At 49.7% G+C, this 19,425-nt stretch overlaps 1 protein-coding gene across 1 annotated transcript in view; it reads left to right on the forward strand.

The window, feature by feature from the left end:
* The window catches only part of VWF (von Willebrand factor), a 180,302-nt gene that overhangs the window by 72,886 nt on the left and 87,991 nt on the right, over positions 1-19,425 (forward strand). Inside the window, exons 17-20 of the mRNA XM_055280967.2 lie at positions 6,464-6,558; positions 8,835-8,995; positions 17,141-17,244; positions 18,807-18,945. Coding sequence (XP_055136942.2) covers positions 6,464-6,558; positions 8,835-8,995; positions 17,141-17,244; positions 18,807-18,945 — 499 coding nt within the window. The remainder of the gene's footprint in view (positions 1-6,463; positions 6,559-8,834; positions 8,996-17,140; positions 17,245-18,806; positions 18,946-19,425) is intronic.

Genomic DNA, 19,425 nt, shown 5'->3' on the forward strand with positions numbered 1-19,425 from the left:
TTTGAGCAGGAAGAACATGGACCACTGCAGCGATGCCTCCATGGGGCATTGCTACCCTGACCTGCTTCATGCACTTCCCCAAAATAGCTCCAAATCATGCTTGCTTCCTGCAGCTCTTTGCCTAGGCCTTCTGTGACGGTCAGTTTCAACAGGGTTGCCATGAGCATAGAAGAAATTTACAACAGGACATTTGTTGAGCAAACACTTACCTGTCACCTGTTCTGTCTTAGTTCTGGCTAAGAATCGGTGATCTAAAGATGAGCCAGGCTGGGGCAGTGGCTCACATCTGTAATCCCCAGCATTGGGGAGGTGGAGGTGGGAGGAATGCTTGAGTATAGGAGTTTGAGAGCAGCCTGGGCAACATAGTGAGGCCCTGTCCCTACATACAAAGAAAAAAAAGTAGTTGGCCGTGGTGGTGCATACCTATAGACCCAGCCACTTGGAATACTGAGGTGGGAAGATTGCTTGAGCCCAGGAAGCCAAGGCTGCAGTGAACTGTGATCACGCCACTGCATTCTAGCCCAGGCGACAGAGGGAAATCTAGTCACTTAAAAAAAAAAAAAAAAAAAAGAACCAGACACAGTACCTGATAGTCTATGCCTGTAATCCCAGCACTTAGGGAGGCCGAGGTGGGCAGATCACGAGGTCAGGAGATCGAGACCATCCTGGCTAACACGGTGAAAATACAAAAAATTAGCCGGGTGTGGTGGCGGGTGCCTGTAGTCCCAGCTATTTGGGAGTCTGAGACAGGAGAATCGCTTGAACCCAGGAGGCGGAGGTTGCAGCAAGCTGAGATCTTGCCACTGCACTCCAGCCTGGGTGACAGAGTGAGACTCTGTCTCAAGAAAAAGTCCTGATTATGGAAAATTTCAGACAGACATTAAAGTAGAGAGAATAGTATAAGGAGCCCCAACGTATCCATTCCCAGCTTCAATGATTATCAGCACTTTACCATTCTTATTTTGTCTATTGACTCCTCTCCTGTGTGGCTGGAATCGTTTTTTAAAAAGCTGTAAATATTTTATCATTTCACCTGCAAATACTTCAGTATGTATTTCAGCAAATAAACAATTAAAAAAGTAAACACAACCATAATGCCATTATTAACCTGAACACGAACAATAATTCCTTAATAACATCTAACAGTCAATCCATGTTCACTTCTTTTTTTTTTGTTTTTGAGACTCAGTTTCGCTCTTGTTGCCCAGGCTGGAGTACAAGTGGCGCGATCTTGGCTCACTGCAACCTCCGTCTCCCGGGTTCAAGCGATTCTCCTGCCTCAGCCTCTGGAGTAGCTGGAATTACAGGCATGCGCCACCACACCCGGCTAATTTTGTATTTTTAGTAGAGATGGGGTTTCTCCATGTTGGTCAGGCTGGTCTCAAACTCCTGACCTTAGGTGATCTGCCCACCTCGGCCTCCCAAAGTGCTGGGATTACAGGCGTGAGCCACTGCACCTGGCCCCATGTTCACTTCTTTCTGATTTTCTCAAAATGTCTTATATAATTGGTTTGTTCAAATCAAGACCGGAACAGAATCCGCACATTATACTTGATAGGAAGCTTTTCCTCATCACTCCAGTGAGATTAATTTGAAGCCCCTCCCAGCGTTTTACCCAAAGCAGGTTGTTTACCCTTCTACTGAAACACACATCACTGTTGGACTTGGTTGTCAGTCAACCGTGTTGCATCTCCCCTCTAGACTGTGGCCACCCCTAGAGTCCAGACCATATCTTAGGCCCTGATCCCCAGCCCCCAACGCAGTCCTGGCACAAAGTAGGTACACAATACATGTTTATCGAGGTGCAATAACTATAACATTTGGTAGATGTGCCATATCGGAGACAAAAAGTCCCACTCATTCAGAAAAGTGGGGGATAATTTCCATGTGGGAGGAATTAGGGAAAACTCTGTGCTGGAAGTGGTTTTGAGCTTGGGCAGGTTTCCAACAACAGCGGTGGGCTGGAAGGATGGAGGAAGATTTTTTTTTTTTTTTTTGAGATAGAGTCTCACTCTGTCACCCAGGCTGGAGTGCAGTGGTGCAATCTCGGCTCACTGCAACCTCCGCCTCCTGGGTTCAGGCGATTCTCCTGCCTCAGCCTCCTGAGTAGCTGGGATTACAGGTGCCTGCCACCACACTTGGCTAATTTTTGTATTTTAGTAGAGACGGGGTTTCACCATGTTAGTCAGGCTGGTCTCGAACTCCTGACCTCAAATGATCCTCCCGCCTCAGCCTCCCAATGTGCTGGGATTATAGGCATGAGCCACTGCGCCCAGCCTGGAGGATTGTTTTGAGGTGGAGCAGGAGTCTAGGGACTAAACGCACAAGGAGTACTCCATAATCTCCAAGGTAAGTCCTCTGGCGCAAACGCGTGCTGTATGAAGGAAGACTAAGACTGGAGGGAAGTTGGGATGAGGTTCAGGGGTCTTCAGAAGTGAGGGGGTGAGCACTGATGCTGGAGCAGTAGGAATGGAGCCCCTGGAAGGTTCTTAGCAGGCAGCACATAGGATCCAAGAGTAACTTCAGGGAGTGGGTTTTGGGAGCTGCATGAGGTATGACAGCAGGGAGAGCATCTGCAGGAAAACGTTGACGTTGACTGATAAGAAGGTGGCGAGGCCCTGGATCAAGCAATAGCAGTGGAAATGGAGAGTGGAAGCCGGAAGCCAGAGACGCTGGGAAAGCAGATGGATTAGTGGGATGTTTGAGAGGAGGAGGGGCTGTTGCAGATGGCCCTGGAGTTCTGAACTTGAATGCCTGTGGGGACAGTGATGGCAAGAACAGCAGGAGGGCCCTCTGGAGGTAGAGGGCAAGTGAAGGCTTTGGTTTTGGCCTTAATGGCTTTGAGTTACCATCTTGGTGAACAAATGGAATCAACAGCTTGAAATGGGTCTGGAAGGTGAATGAGAGGTTGGGGTGGAGAGAAAGATGTGCATGGAGGTGACAGTTTCAGCCATGAGAGTAGCGAGGATCCCTAAGGGGAGTGGGCCAGGGGGCAGAAAAGAGGACTGAGTCGGAACTTGGGGGAGTGTTCAGAGGGCAAGAGGAAGAACAAGAGGATTGAATGAGAGATGCCAAAGATCAAAGGCCAGTAAAAAGGGCAGAACTAGAGCAGCGCTATATCACGGAAATGAAGGGCAGAAGGGAGTAAGGACCTCCTCTGTGGGTTTGATCACTTGGCCTTAGCCCAGTGCTGTTTTACTGCAATTGTCTGGCTATAGTTTTCCAGGAGTTTCTCTCTGGGACCTTAAAACAACGCTGTTGGGCAGGCAAGGCTTGCTTTTTTAGTAAAGAATTTGAGACTTAGAGAGATTATCACTTTCCTAAATCAGCCAGCAAGGGACTAGAACCCAAGGATTCTTGAACCCTCCATATTACAGTGAGAATAGATGGTTGAATTTGGTGATCAGAAGGTCACGGTGGCCTCCGTGTTTCAGTGGTAAGGAAAGAGGCTAGACTATAGGAAGTTGGTATGGCTTGGGAGGGCAGCAACTGTGCTGGTTATTTCACTAAAACAGAGAAGGTGGGAGAAGGTGTGCATTGGCCCCTGGGTGAACAGGGCTGGGGAGTGACCCTGGCTTTGGACTCTTTTTAGGGTTTGACATCAGCGACCTCTCCATGTCTGCATCCTCCTTGTCTCTCTCTCTCTTTTTTTTTTTTTTTGAGACGGAGTCTCGCTCTGTCACCCAGGCTGGAGTGCAGTGGCGCAATCTCGGCTCACTGCAAGCTCCGCCTCCCGGGTTCACGCCATTCTCCTGCCTCAGCCTCTCCGAGTAGCTGGGACTACAGGCGCCCGCCACCACGCCCGGCTAATTTTTTGTATTTTTAGTAGAGACGGGGTTTCACCGTGGTCTCGATCTCCTGACCTCGTGATCCGCCTGCCTCGGCCTCCCAAAGTGCTGGGATTACAAGCGTGAGCCACCGTGCCCGGCCTCCTTGTCTCTCTTTTAGGCACCAGAGCTGAAAGCTAGTGAGCAGCTTGTCTCTCCACTTCATTTAGAAAATTGGGTTTCATGGAGAAGGTGTGTCGGAAGGACCTCGGGGCCTGTGTGCAGCTGTTTATTTTTATTCTTTAGACAACACACTGGAGAATGAGCCTCACTGGAGCAGGTGCTAGTGGTGGTCATGAAAAGGTGGCAGAAGGGTGAAATGCCGTGGCCTGGAGGTTCTGCAGACCATGTGCTTGGTCATCCCAGCGGCCATCACAGCGGAGTATTGATTCTTCTGCAGACCAGGCTCAGGGCCAGGAGTTGATTTTAAACCTATCTTCGAGGCTTTTTAGAAAATTAAGCTTTTGGGTCATGTCCAAATGACAGATAGAACATGAGATTTACGGGGGTGGGCAGAATTTTCCCTCTTAAAACTAGGTATTAGTTAAAAACCAGAAGAAGGCACAGGTTCTGCATGTGCTCAGAAAGGGAAAGGCTGATTCTCTTGTTCATTCAACAGATATTTATTGAATAGCAGCTGCATTAAAAATGTTCAAAATCATTACAGTCAATTTGAGCTTGGGCAGGTGGCTTACACCTGTAATCCCAGCACTTTGGGAGGCTGAGGTGGGAGGATCACTTGAGTCAGGAGTTTGAGACCAGCTTGGTCAACATGGTGAAACCCTGTCTTCACTAAACATAAAAAAATTAGCTGGGCCTGGTGATGCGTGCCTGTAATCCCAGCTACTCCGGAGGCTGAGGCAGGAGAATTGCTTGACCCTGGGAGGTGGAGGTTGCAGTGAGCCGAGATCATGCCACTGCACTCCAGCCTGGGCGACAGAGTAAGACTGTCTCAAAAAAACAAAAACAGGCAAGGCGCGTTGGCTCACACCTGTAATCCCAGCACTGTGGGAGGCCAAGGCAGGCGGATCACGAGGTCGGGAGATCGAGATCATCCTGGCCAACATGGTGAAATCCCGTCTCTACTAAAAATACAAAAATTAGCTGGGCGTGGTGGCGCATGCCTGTAATCCCAGCTACTCGGGAGGCTGAGGCAGGAGAATCGCTTGAACCGGGGAGTTGGAGGTTACAGTGAGCTGAGATCGAGCCACTGCACTCCAGCCTGGTGACAGAGTGAGACTTGGTCTCCAAACAAAGCAAAACAAAACAAAACAAAACTGAATAAAATTATTACAGTCAGAGAAATGCAAATTAAAGCAATGAGTATGACTTCATACTAGACTGGAAAAATTAGACATCTGGCTAATGCAGAGCTGAGGGGCATGGAGGCCTCATCTGCTTTTGTAGGGCATAGACTGGGTGAGCCATCTAGGAGAGTACTTGGCACATCATGTGCAGGTCAGGTATTCACACCTGCCATCCCCGCACTTCTGCCTCTGCAGAGAGACTAAAGAAATCCTTACTCACGTTCATTAGGACACATGTCTGCAGATGTTCAGCACAGCTTTGTTTGTGGTGGTGAGGAGCAGGTGACAACCTATGTCAATCACTGGGACACTGAGTGGGTAAAAGGTGTATTGTGCAACAGAAGTCACAGACAAGTGGTCCATGTCTTCACAGGGATGAATCTTACAAACACGGTGCTCAATGGGAAAAGCAAAACACAGCGTGCTATGTGATATCATTTATACAAATTAAACATACATACATACAAAGCAACCACACATGTTTTATAAAAATATGCAGTCAGTTAGGAGACTTTTGCATAGTCCAGGCAAGAGGTCATAGTGTCTTGTCTCATGACAGTGGAGATAAAGTGGATATGAATTTCAGTGGTATATTGGAGGCCAAGTCCAAGGGCTTGGTGATGAATCAGATACAGAGGATGAGGGAGAAGACAGTGGCAGGGATGATCCTGGGTTTCTGGTTGTGAAGCCAGATGGATGGCATCACCATTCAGTGAATCAGCCCTGGAGGAGAATTGGCTTTGGTGGGGGGGATCGTGAGTTCAGTTTTGAATATACTGAGTTTGAAGTGTGTTTGAGACTCACTACATTCGTGAGACCATGTAGGCATTTGAGCATATGGGTCTGGGGTTCAAAGGAGTGGTCTGAGCTGCTGATGTAGATTTGTGAGTGAAGTCTGTGATTGGAGCTGGGGATGTGGATGGCAGCAGGGTGTGAGAAGAGGAATGAGCCTGGGACAGGGCCTGGGGAAGGCCGATATTTAATCGCCAGGCAGTGGGGGCGCGTGAAAGCTGAGGCTGAGAAAGAGGAACCAAGGAAGTGGGAGGAAAACCTGGAGAGAGAAATATTTTTTTTTTCTAGAAGAGTGGAGTGTTCAACAGTGATGAATAATGTTGAATGGGATCGATTAAGAAAATAACCGAAAAAAGTCCCGTGGGATTTAGTGACTTGGAGATCATCCGTTGGTGACGTTAGCAAGCTGTGCTTCAGGAGGGGTTATGGGACTGGGACCTGGTTGGAAGGGGCAGAGAGTGAGTGGGAGGTGAAGATGTGGAGGCAGCGAGTATAGACGAGTCTTGTGAAGCTCGGCTATGATTTTCCTCTCTGCAGCTACTGTGAGGATGGCTTCATGCATTGTACCATGAGTGGAGTCCCCGGAAGCTTGCTGCCCGATGCTGTCCTCAGCAGTCCCCTGTCTCATCGCAGTGAGTACTGTCCCCCTGGAAGGCCCGTTGACTCCATCCTGCCTGGATTCCTCACATGTGGAATGGTGGGAGAGAGCTGGGTGACACCGTCTGATATGTGTGTGCATCCAGGCACGAGTCTGGCTTCGCCCAGGATCGCCATAATTTCTGGGTTTGTGTGAGTGACTTTCAGGCCAAGACATGTCTTTGAATGTGTAAATCCCAGTCATTGAGGCAAGGAGTATTTGATTTCGTATAAGGGGAAAGACTTGCAGATAAATTCTATGAGACCCCTATTTTGCCCATGGAGACCTTAACCCAGTGGATAGCTGTGAGTGAGTTGGTGGCCTTGATTGTGATGACAGTCACCCTTCTTTGATGGCCTCTTGTTTCCTATGGACATGCTGATGAAGACAGCTCTTTCTTTAGAAAGCTTCTTGGATGGGTTTGAAAGAGAGAAAGAGAAGGGTTGGGTCCATTGCTCTCTATTCGAAGGTCCTGATGGTGGCTGCACTGTCTTTTTTTTTTGAGAATCTCTCTGTCACCCAGGCTGGAGTTCAGTGGTGCAATCTCAGTTGACTGCAACCTCTGCCTCCTGGGTTCAAGCAATTCTCGTGCCTCAGCCTCCCAAGTAGCTGGAATTACAGGCACGTGCCACCACACCTGGCTATTTTTTTTTGTATTTTTAGTAGAGACGGGGTTTTGCCATGTTGGCCAGGCTGATCTCGAACTCCTGACCTCAAGTGATCTGCCCGCCTCGGCCTCCCAAAGTGCTGGGATTACAGGCATGAGCCACCACGCCTGGCCTGTTGTACTGTTTAAGGACCAGGCACAGAAGGGAGAAGGGGCTGACCTGGTACTGGGGGTTTCACATTCACATTTATGGATCACAGGGCCCTTATTTGCTTCCAGAAGGCTTATCCTTGCTTAGAAAGGACTCTTCCAGTGGGAGAGAGATAAATGGCTGTCTTCAATCTCCAGCTTGACTGCTTCCCTCTCTGCCTCTCACTTTCCATAAGGCTCCTTCTGTCCAAGGGACCCTTGGCCCTGTGCCATGCTGTTTGCTTCCTGGCTTGCCCTGCGTGAGAGGTCTGGCTCCTCGCATGACCGACTGGAGAGTGTCTCTCAGCCTAGAGCTGGGGCAAGATCCCGAGGGCATGGGTGGCTCAAAAGTTAAGACCAGAACTTGTGACCTCAAGATCACTCCATCCTTCTGCATCTTCTTCTCTCCCTCTCAGAGCGTTTCCCCCACACCCACTCTCTCTGTTGCATTCTGCCTCTCAGACCTACCTTCCATGCTTCTGCTCAGAATCTCTAGTCTGGTCACTGGAAAACGTAATCTTTTTCAAAGTCAGAAAACTCCTGGGATTCTGTGCAGATTGGGAAAAGTTTTGGAGTTTCAGTTTTCTCACAAGAGTTTCCATATAAAAATGAGGCTAGAAATTTCGACTTTTTTTGCCCACAGGAGCGAGTATGTGATACAAATGCTATTAAGTGCACCTGGGCTTTGGAAAGAAAGGTGCAGTATCAGTCATCTGCTGTCAGCATTACCCAATTAGCCATTGATACCTACTAAGTGCCACGAAGTAGGATATGTCAATGAGCAAAGTAGATAGAAATCCCTGGCTTCATGGAACATGCGTTCTAGTGGGCCCAGTGGCTTGGGGAGGACAGTGAACAAGTAAGTGAGATGTATAGTATATCAGATGGTGAGAAGAACATATACAGGATATCAGAGGGGAAGCAGCAGGGAGGGGAGATTGGAGTGTCCAGGGATGGAGTGTTGCAGGTGTTGCAAATTCACATGGAGTGGCTGGGCAGGGGTTGACGCGAGCAAAGATCTCTTGTAAAGCCATTGTGGTCAGATGGCCTTCTCTCCCCACGTTAGTTGTAACCATTTAGGAATGATTCTGTTGGGTCCATTAAAACTCCTTTTTAGCACCCAAACTCAGGTCTTTTCAAGCCTGGGTCTGGAAATTTCCACAATGCATCCTGTTTCAATGTAACCTGCTATAGCAAGGTTAAGGGTGATGACAAGTACGGGACGTTAGATGAGAACTGGGGTCAGAAGAGCTGCCACCAGTGACCAGTGTAAGCCAGCGGTCAGAAGCCCAGGTGAGAAGATGCCCTTCCAGCCCCATACAGGGACCCTGGCTCAGGCAGCAGCTGGTCCCCACGAGTGGGCACCTCTGAGTCTCTTAAATTTAGTCACAGCCTCTAGGGGACCAAAGGACAGTGTGGAAGGTAGGTCCATTCTCTCCTTCACTAATCATCTCTTTGCTTTTCCTACCTTCAAGGCAAAAGGAGCCTATCCTGTCGGCCCCCCATGGTCAAGCTGGTGTGTCCCGCCGACAACCCACGGGCCGAAGGGCTCGAGTGTGCCAAAACGTGCCAGAACTACGACCTGGAGTGCACGAGCATGGGCTGTGTCTCTGGCTGCCTCTGCCCCCCAGGCATGGTGAGTCACCAGGCACAGAGCTGGTGCCTGCCCTTCAGTTTTCCTGGAGGCAGGGATGAGTGAGGGGGCTGTGGAGCCAGAGAGAGGAAGAAACAAGGGCTGAACAAGGATGGTAATGGAGGTGGTGTTGGTCATGGGGGCATGGAGGAGGGGAGGCTCTTCTGTGGCGGAGTCAGCTGCCAAAGTCAGGGAGGGAGTTTCTAGGAAAATGCCTGGGGTTGATCCTCACGGAATCTGACAAAAATGTAAGAACTTAGCTTGCAGGAGCGCCATAGGAAGCAAAGAATTTCCAGAAAATACTTACAAGTAAAAACAAGCATTCCCACTAAATTTTCCCAGGGGCTGCCTTCCATGCCCTGAAAATGGAGGGACACACATAAATTTGCATATGATTGACGTATATGCATATAACTTTCTATTTCAAAAAAAGACATTGATGTCCCTGCCATGTCACTAGCAAGCCATGGGCCCAACAAGTCTCTTCCCCACAGCGAAGCTTGTTTTCCTCATCTGTAATGTGAGTCGTAGGTCTTGGTCAGCTCTTAACATTCCATGACTCCGGTGCTGTGCCTGAAGCAGGCACGGAGGCCGTGCATCCAAGGCCGTGCTGGTTTGCGACTCTTGGCTCCTATGTGGATGTTCTGCTGCTGGTGGCAATGATCTGAGGATGACTACTCCTCCTTATCTCCCTCCCAAGTCTAATCTTAGCCAGTGTAGTATTAAATAGATTATGCATACACCCTGAAGGATGCAACTTCCAGATGTTTCTCTTTCAAAATGCATCCCGTCTTCTTGTTTTCCCCGACTCCAATTCCTTATACCCAAAGTGAATGGTGAGGGGTTGGGGCAGGGGCTGTAGAGGCCAGAATGGGAGAGGGTGGCTCTCAGATGGCTGTGGAGGGGACTTAGTGATGCCCAGGACTCCACTTGAGAGGCAGTGTCCTGGACTGTGGGAGCTGTCAATATTCTGTAGAGGGAACGTGGACTCAGTTACCAGTGTCTCTCAGGAAGGCTGGGATTGCAGTGTGTGAAGGACAGATGCTTACTTTTCTACTTCCCCTTCAACTCTTTCTTCTCCCAAACAGAGAGACCAACTCTTGTTAATTCTCCCCTCCTCTGTCTTAGCCTCTGAGGGTTTTGGAACTGTTTTTTCTGATGAGGAGAGCTAGCGATTGGCCAATGAGCACCTTTGAATTGGAAGGGTTGTTTGGTGCCTTAGCAGAAGGTTGATATCACGAAGGGTCTCTAAGGAGGGGAATCTCAGACCTGGGTAGGAACAAAAAATAGGAGAGGGTAGGGGAATCTTCCTTATTGCTCTTCTTTATCCCTGGGGCCTCTTACCTAGAGTGTCTCAGAGTTTTGGTGTGGGGGAGGCGTAGATCATTGTCTCTTCATCATACTCAGCAGGAAAAGGAACATCACTCAGAGGACTGTGTCAGCATCGGATATGCTTTGAAATGAACTTTTTTGTCATGAAGGAAAAAATACAGATAGCCTTAAATATTAATAACCACAATAATTATATTATGGCCACAAATCCAAAAAAGAGGACAATGAGACCTCAAATATAGGCTGTGGCTGTCCTGTTAGGCACTCGTTGGCATTCCTGAAGCACTGGGCATGCATTCTTAGGATAGCACTTGGATACCTGTCACGTGACGAGGTGTCTCACACTTCAGCCACAGGGGGTTATAAACTTGCAAGTTCCTATTGTAAGAGATTGGGTTATTTTCACAACTGCTTCATTGCAATGCCGGCGAATGTGCAAATTATTGAGGCCAGATTCGAGAGAGCAGAGAAGTCCGTGTAATTTATTAAGTGTGCGCAGCGTGCTGGCTGCAGCACGGGACATGTGTTCTTGGCCATAACACAAAGAAAATGGGGCTGGGCCTGGAAACACCCTGTTTGGGCCCATCTGATGGTGGAGACATTATCCCTCGGGGTGTTACTCTGTCCAGTCTGTCCCTTGTGAAGGGGCAGGGTTGTGGGATGTCACTAAGGGCTTGGGGAAGGGGTCACGGATTCTGCATTCTTCTGAGGACTTGAAAGGGGAAAGAGAAGTGGCTTTTTCCTGGGGGCAGATCTAGGGAGAGCAGAAAGAGCACCCAGCAGGAACGGGGTGCAGACCTGTCAGGCCAGGCTTCCCTGCTTCCCCACTCGATGCTCTTGCACAATCCTTCAGTCTTTACCGGAAGCCGCGTCACCTCGTGTGTTACGTAGACACCTAATTCCTGTTCTGCCTCCATGATGCATGGCTGTGGGCCCCAAGGAGATGTGTGTGAAAGCACTTTAAAGCCAGAGAGTTCTACAGAAGTGCAGGAATAGCTTTCATTGTTGTTTCTGTAACTATCCAAGGCTGTCTCAGAGGCTGCACCCATCAGTTCCTCCTGCTATCCATAGGAGAGAATCGTAAAGGATGCTTTTTCTTAGATTTCCAGCCTGCTGTGGACCCATGCTTTTGTAAATACAATAAAAATGAATTCTCATAAAAATAAAACAAAAGCAATGACAAAAATAATATGATCCCACCCAATTAAAAAATATTTTCAGCCGGGAGCAGTGGCTCACGCCTGTAATCCTAGCACTTTGGGAGGTCAAGGCGGGTAGATTAAGAGGTCAGGAGATCGAGATCATCCTGGCCAACATGGTGAAACCCCGTCTCTACTAAAAATACAAAAAATTAGCTGGGCGTGATGGTGCACGCCTGTAGTCCCAGCTACTCAGGAGGCTGAGGCAGGAGAATGGCGTGAACCCAGGAGGCCGAGGTTGCAGTGAGCTGAGATTGCACCACTGTACTCCAGCCTGGGCGACAGAGCGAGACTCTGTCTCAAAAAAAAAATTTTTTTTCGAGACGGAGTTTTGCTCTGTCGCCCAGGCTGTAGTGCAGTGGCACAGTCTCGGCTCACTGCAACCCCCACCTCCCAGGTCCAAGTGATTCTCCTGCCTCAGCCTCCTGAGTAGCTGGGATTTCAGGCGCACACGACCACACCCAGCTGATTTTTGTATTTTTAGTAGAGATGGGGTTTCGCCGGTTGGCCAGGCTGGTCTCGAACTCCTGACCTCAGGTGGTCTGCCTGCCTCCGTCTCCCAAAGTGCTGGGATTACAGGTGTGAGCCACCATGCCCGGCCTTAAAAAATGTTTTCTTTCCTTTTTTTCATGAGCCCCAAATCTAATCTCTCACCTCCCACTTTTTATGACATATAACAGACATGACATGACTCTGCCAAATTTCCCTAAGATTTTCTAAACACTTTCTCTTAGTTTCTGTGCTTGTGTCCTCACAGGCTGGCCCTGGCCCAGGGAATGCACTTTGAACAGCCCTGTTCCCAGCCGAAGATTGTCTGTCCTCTTCTAAGGTGTCTCTCAGGGTCCACCATATGCCCAGAAGCACCTGTTTGAAAATATTGGCAGGGGCAGAGAAAGAGCCCCTCTCTTTCTGATTTGTCCCAGGCCTGGCACCTGCTTAGAGCAGAGGTTTTCTGGTTGACCCCACAAGCAGCAGGCTCTATCTGCTCCTGCCATCGTGCAAAGGTCTCCTGGCATGGGAATGAGGAGGATGGGGGTCCCTTTGCTAAGTGGTCCGCACCGTGATAAATGAAGGGCAGAGAAGCCGCGTGGAAATGGCATGGTACCGGAACCTCACACTTCCAGGTTTGAATCTTGCCTCCTAACATCTCACCTAACATCTACTTAAGTGAGTGGCAAGTCACTTAACATCTTGGCGTCTTAATTTTCTTCTCTATAAAATTGGCTTGCAGGCTGTTGGGAAGACTGGAGGTGACAGCATCGAGCACATGGGGGGTGCTTAGTGAGTGGTGGTTTAATGACCACTAACTATTACAATAAGTTCGTGGTGGGAAACCGTGAATCCTGGTCCTGGTATGAACAGAGACGCTGCAGGGAATTAGCACACACAGGAGCAACTTTTTAGATCCCAGTGTTCACTTTCTGAGACCCACCGAATCGATCAAATGAGGGGGTTGTGCTGGAAGATCTCCCAGGTATTTTTCTCTAGTTCAGAAATTCTTGGAGCGATGCTTGCCTCAAGCGTCCATCTCTTTAAGTTAGAATATTACCTGCTACATGCAGCCCGGCGCAGTGGCTCAAGCCTGTAATCCCAGCACTTTAGGAGGCTGAGGCGGGCGGATCACAAGGTCAGGAGATCGAGACCATTCTGGCTAACATGGTGAAACCCCGTCTCTACTAAAAATACAAAAAATTAGCCGGGCGTGATGGCGGGCGCCTGTAGTCCCAGCTACGCGGGAGGCTGAGACAGGAGAATGGCGTGAACCCGGGAGGCGAAGCTTGCAGTGAGCCGAGATTGTGCCACTGCACTCCAGCCTGGGCGACAGAGCAAGACTCCGTCTCAAAAAAAAAAAAAAAAAAAAAAAGAATATTAAGAATATTACCTGCTACCACCACTAGGTGACAGCAAAGCACAACTCACTGCCCTGCTCACCCTTCCTGAGTCCGGCCACAGGGATAACTGGGAGCATCGTAGAGGGCAGAGAAGAAGAAGCCCTGAGGTGCCATTATGTCAGCCTCTTCTGTCACACGGGAGGAGACTGAGGACAGAAAGGGAACAGAGCCGGCCGGGTCAAGCCTTCGTAGTTGTATAGTGGAAATTCTGGTCTCCTGACTCTGAGACAGGGCTCCTGCAATCTGAAACACTTTGGCCTCTGTCTGGGAGATGCTGACTTCCCGTTTGAAACCTAGCAGCTACATCTCCCAAACTGCTGGTATTAGGAGCCTCTTGGTGGTGAGAAGTGTGGTTATGTCCCTGATCCCAGGATGTCCAGTTTCGTCACTGGCCCCATATGAAGACTGAAGGAGTTGGGCACCACTTCTTAAAGTTCAGAGCTTGGGTTCAAGGGCCCATCCAGAGGCGGCCTCACATGTGGGCATTGTACATTTTAAAAGATCCAAGGATAGGCCTGTTTCAGAAATATCTCCTACATGGTCCATGATTTGTCACTCAGTCGGGCTTACTGAAGTATAATAAGCAAAAATGCATTTCGCTTAACAAGCGAGAGGTTTTAAAAAAGCGGAACCTCATAAGTCTTCATAGGAGGACAGGAGTGCTTTAATCAGATCACTCTTTTCCTTGCAGACTTCTGGCTGAGTTCGGCTGCTTTGGCCTGAAAGTACTGATGGGGTTAGGAGAATGAATGAGGGGCAGTTGGAAGGTAAAAAAGATTTTGGAGAGTGGGTCACAACGGTGTTCATGTATGGAGAGTTTGGGGACAATGGGGCCTTTTCAGAGAAAGGTAACAAGACCAGTATTTTCCTACTTTATAATTTTTCTTGGAGTGGACCAACACGTAAGACCACGTTCTCAGCCTGAGCCCTTTCGGACTGAAGATGTCATGAGTTGGTGAATGATGGGATGAGTGTTTTTGCCAGGCTTTCTTCTGAAGTCTTCAGGGGACATTCATAGACTTTATCTTAGTAGCCTTCTGATGTCCCGAAGGGACAGACACTAGACGGAGGTGGTTCTCTTCATTTTAACTGTGAGGTTTAAGTGACTTGCCACAAAATTTGGTCAGGGACTGCTGTGCTGGCCTGCCCCACTTCTCTGCACAGGTCCCCTCTGGGTCCCATCCATCCCCTAAATCTCCTTTATTTCCACGCCTGTTTACCGCCGTGAATTTCCACCTCCCTGAATGTCTTTGCCACTTTGGGATTCTCTGGGTGTTTTCAGCTGGGCTGTTGTTACCTGCTCTTCTCTCACAAGTCAGGACATCTCATGCTGTGTCCTGGAAACCCTCTCCTCTCATTGAAGGTTGTGTTTTGTCTCCTCTCCAGCTTCTTACGACCTAACTCCATGCCACTGTGGCCTTCATAGCAGTCCTCACTTAATATCAAGGTCTTATTATAATATTGCTGTCCATGAATTAATAACCTCCTCTTGCTAATACGAGTCAGGGCAGAGAGCAGCCACGTGGTTTGCAGTGGGTCCTCAGAAGGAGGGGGAGGTGGCGGCTGCAGTCATGGCGTTGTTATCTCACACCTGAGCTGGGACTGGAGTGTTCTGTCTGCTGGAGGAGGGCTGGGCTTCCATAGACCCACACCTGGGTGACAGGAGGGTCTCCCTGGGCCATGAATGCATGGTGGGTTGTCCCATGGGTTGAATATCGTGGTGAGAGGTAAAAACATGCAGCATGCAGACCAAGAGGCCTGGGAGCCCCCAGCCCGGCCTGCCCAAGGGTGAGGGGCAACATGTGCTGCTGGGGTAAGGGGAGCCTGGCTCTGTTTCCTGGAGACCATCCCTGCACTTCTGTCCCACGTGGTATTTGCTACAAGGAGGCATATTATCTGGTTTCCGTTGACTGTAAGGCATCTGTGGGATGCCTCAGTAATTCTTATAGCAGCCACTAGGTGGCGGGCCTCAGGCTTAAGTCAGAGCTGACACTGGACAGGGCGACGTGGAAATGAACCCTAATTGTGACAGAGGCTTTGAATGCTCTGCTAGAGAGAGGTTTTTCAGCCCCTCCCAGCTCCTACCAAGGTGCCATCTTCCCTACTGGGTGCCTAAGCTCATTGCCTCCCAAGAACAGTGGTTCCTGGAGGTAAGAGCTACCAAGAGTGGGGTCAACCTGCATCTTATGCTCTGCACTGTCATTCTGCCCCATCAGCTGGGCTTCCAGAGACGCGAGAACACCTCCTGAAGTTGGGTGAAGGTGGCATTAAGTAGTGAAGGATTCTTCCTATTTCCCTCCCCCCAACCGCCCCAACACACACATGCTCACATACGATTCTAGCCTGGGTCCTTGAAAGCCATTTGTTCTGCCCAAGATTGCCCCGTTCCTAGGGATTTGTCCAGCTCCAGGCCTGGGAGCTCAGGCTTGTCTGGGGAGTGACTGGGTCACGTGGATCTGGAGCTCTCCAGACTGGGAGCTTCTCGCCCTGCAGGGAGCTCTGGAGCCAACGTGCCACAGTCCTTCACCTGGTGGTGACCCAGGCCTCTTTGAGAGCCCCCAAGGCTAGGCCACACCAGGGCAGGCACCCAGGGCTGCCCCCTGGAGTCAGGACAGAAGCGTGTCTGCATGTTGAGCTCAGAGTGGGTTTGGCTGACTCTTCTGGGGCTGGTGGTTCTTAGTTCTTTTATTTCCTCAGCCCCAACAGACCTGAGGAGTGCAACATGCTCACGTAAGTAGTTTCCTGAGGGGTGAGGATGGGGAAGTAGAGCATACCCCGTGAAGAGTGAACCGGGATACGGGAGACTGGGCAGGAGAGGGCCTGTGGCTTGGACCAGCCCCCAGACTCTAGTTCTGATCGATTCCTACTTATGCCCGATATTTGGCCCTCACCTCCAGAGTATTAAGTACATATTAATTTTATTCAATATAGTGTTCATTTTCTTTAATTATAAACATAGTACATGCTCATTGAAGAACACTTGGAAAAAAATTTTAAAACCGAAAAAGAAAATAAAATCCTCCCACTCGCCTATCCCAGCTCACCACCTGGAGGCAGGTTCTGTATTTCCTTCTAGTCTTTTGTGAAATATGTATAAATTTGGAACCATATGTATATACAGTTTTTCTTCCTATTTTAAAAATTAACAGCATAAGTATTTCTCACTTCATTTAAGATTCTTCCAAAGGGCCATTGTAATAGCACCATAGGATACCGGCGCCTGGCGATTCCTTAATGGATTTAGCCATTTTCCTATTAATTGTTTCCAATTTTTTTTGCAATGATAAATAATTCTCCATCAATCTTTATCCATAATTCTGTTTCCCTCGGAGAAATCCTTTCCTTGGGATGGCTGGGTGTAAGAGTATGTGCATTTCAAGGCCTGTGGACATGATTTTTTGAAGTACTTTTGCAAAAGTGTCCAGGTTACAGTGCCCCAGCAGGGCACGACAGGGCAGAGGGCAGTCAGTGTCTTTAGCTGACAGGGAGGAGCCATGTAGATGGGAACCCATGTTTGCCAAGCCCCGGCCTGGGCCTGGGCTCCCTGTCCTGGCTTGGCCTGCAGTGGAAGCTGTCCCCCTGGCTCAGCCCTGGTCCTGGTGCCGGTCCCAGTACGGGGCTTACCCGTAGGCTCAAGTCTCAGACAACGCTTCCCGGAGTGGGCTGGAGGAGGGCTTTAGATCGGTCACTGTGGCCCTGAAGACTTTTGGATTCTTTTCTCTTAGGTCCGGCATGAAAACAGATGTGTGGCCCTGGAAAGGTGTCCCTGCTTCCATCAGGGCAAGGAGTATGCCCCCGGAGAAACAGTGAAGATTGGCTGCAACACTTGGTGAGGCTCAGTGAGGGGCTGCGCTGGGCACCCAGGCCCTGCGGGTGGAGTGAGGGCGCACGCGGCCACAGGACCTTCCGCACTTGCCTCCAGCCCCCTGTGGGAACCTGGTTACTCTCTGCCTTTCCTCTGTGCCTGGGTTTCTCCATCTGTAAAATGGGGACGATCTTTTTCATCACCTGTGCCCATCCTGCATAGACACTATTCAACAGGTTAGTACAGTAGCCCTTATCCGAAATGCCTGGGACCACAGCTGTTTTGGATTTTGGATTATTTTGGACTTTGAAATATTTGCATATACATAATGAGGTGTCTTAGGGATGGGACCCAAGTCTAAACATGACATTTATTTATGGTTCATATACACCTTATGCACATAGCCCGAGGGTAAGTTTATACAATATTTTAAATATATATTTAATGTGTATTTAGTGTTTTTGATGTTTGTGCATGAAACAAAGTTTTGTGTACACTGAACCATCAGAAAGTAAAGGTGTCACCTTCTCAGCCACCCATGTGGTGTCATGTTGGTGCTCAAAGTTTTGGGTTTCAGAACATTTTGGACTTCAGAGTTTTGGATTAGGAATGCTCAGCTTGCATTTCCGTTCAGGGAGATGGGCCCCAGGGAAGACAAGGACCTCGCCCCACCAGTCATTGCATTTGTGGCCAAGCTGCCGGTGGGCACGGGGCCTGGAGGGTCCTTTCCTTGCAGGCCTTACACTGCCCATGAGCACATCGTGAGTGTGCTTGCAACGGCGTGGTTTGAGGTGAGGGTGGCTGGTTGCCTTCTCCCTTTTCCTTGGCCATCCTGTACGTAACCCCTCACCCTGCTCATTCACCCTGCCTTTGACTTGGTGGCTGTGCACAGCCTTGGAAAGAGGCCTACTGGACAGAGGTAGAAAGGGCTGTCTCTTGGGCTTGAGGTCTGAGCTTACTACCTCTGACGCACAAGTGGGCTGCTTGATGTCAGCTCTGGTTACGGGTGGTGGCAGGGTGGGACACGTGGCAGTGGGCAGATCACTATAGATTTTAACATGTAGGTACATACATCTTAACGTGTAGCTATGCACACAGAACCGCTCCTGGCAGAAGTGCGTGCTTCATCACTCTTTTCCAGACTCTGGGCTTTCCTGCTGTTCTGTCTTGGTTTTCCCATTAGCCTCAGGCTTTCAACATCAGTGTGTCTGTTTTACAGGGACCCTGTGGCCCATCTCAGGTACATGTGGCTTCCAGGGTGAGGCTGAGCGAATTCATAACAGGAGGCCTAAAGAGCATCCAGGCCTCCTCCCTGGCTGCCTGGCTCACTTTGGACAACCCCTTCCCTTCTTTGCTTCAGTTTCCCCGTTTTAGGGGGAGCCACTAGGCTTCCTTGTCTCCTGCTGGGCCCCATGCTGGGCCTGTGAAGTCCACACTCCGCGCTACAGGTCCTCAGCTTCCTTGGGCTTCCTGGAGGGTTGGGAGGCACCCGGAGTATTCTGTGTTTGTTCATTGTCTCCATTGCCCAGATGGGCCCCTCAAACCCAAGGTGCCCAACTTGTCATCCCTGCCATGACTGCTCCTAGTGTCTGTCGGGACCGGAAGTGGAACTGCACAGACCATGTGTGTGACGCCACGTGCTCCACGATCGGCATGGCCCACTACCTCACCTTCGACGGGCTCAAATACATGTTCCCCGGGGAGTGCCAGTACGTTCTGGTGCAGGTGAGAGGTGGGGAGATGGGGAGAGGGTGCTGTCTCTTTCTAGGAGGGGTGGGAGGTGTGGCCTCAGGTTGGGTTCTGTGGGTCTGTCTGCGGAAACAACTCTGGGGTCTGGTTTCTACTGGAGTATTTCCCAGTCCTTCACAGAAGTGCCCGAAGCGGTAGGGGATTTGAAGCTCAAAGTGATTGTCCATTTTCCCTCTGCTCACCTGGGGACTTATAAAACGAGACAGAAGCTTGTTTGTTGTTGAGGATTGGTGTGGGAGAAAGGCTACTGCCAGTCCACATTAGCACAGATGTGGAATTAGAAACAGGCGTCTGTTCCTTCTGGTAGACACAGCCTCAGTCGGGGTGCATAGCTCAGGGAGTGGGTTGGGCTGGGATGTCAGTCCCGCTCAGCCTCCCTTCCAGCACCCTGGGCAGTGCACAGTCTGCAGGTGTTGCGCAGTGGCCCTGGATGGGGGGATGGTTGAAATGACCCCT

The sequence above is a fragment of the Symphalangus syndactylus genome, chromosome 5, assembly GCF_028878055.3.
Source record: "Symphalangus syndactylus isolate Jambi chromosome 5, NHGRI_mSymSyn1-v2.1_pri, whole genome shotgun sequence".
NCBI classification, from domain to species: Eukaryota; Metazoa; Chordata; class Mammalia; order Primates; family Hylobatidae; genus Symphalangus; species Symphalangus syndactylus.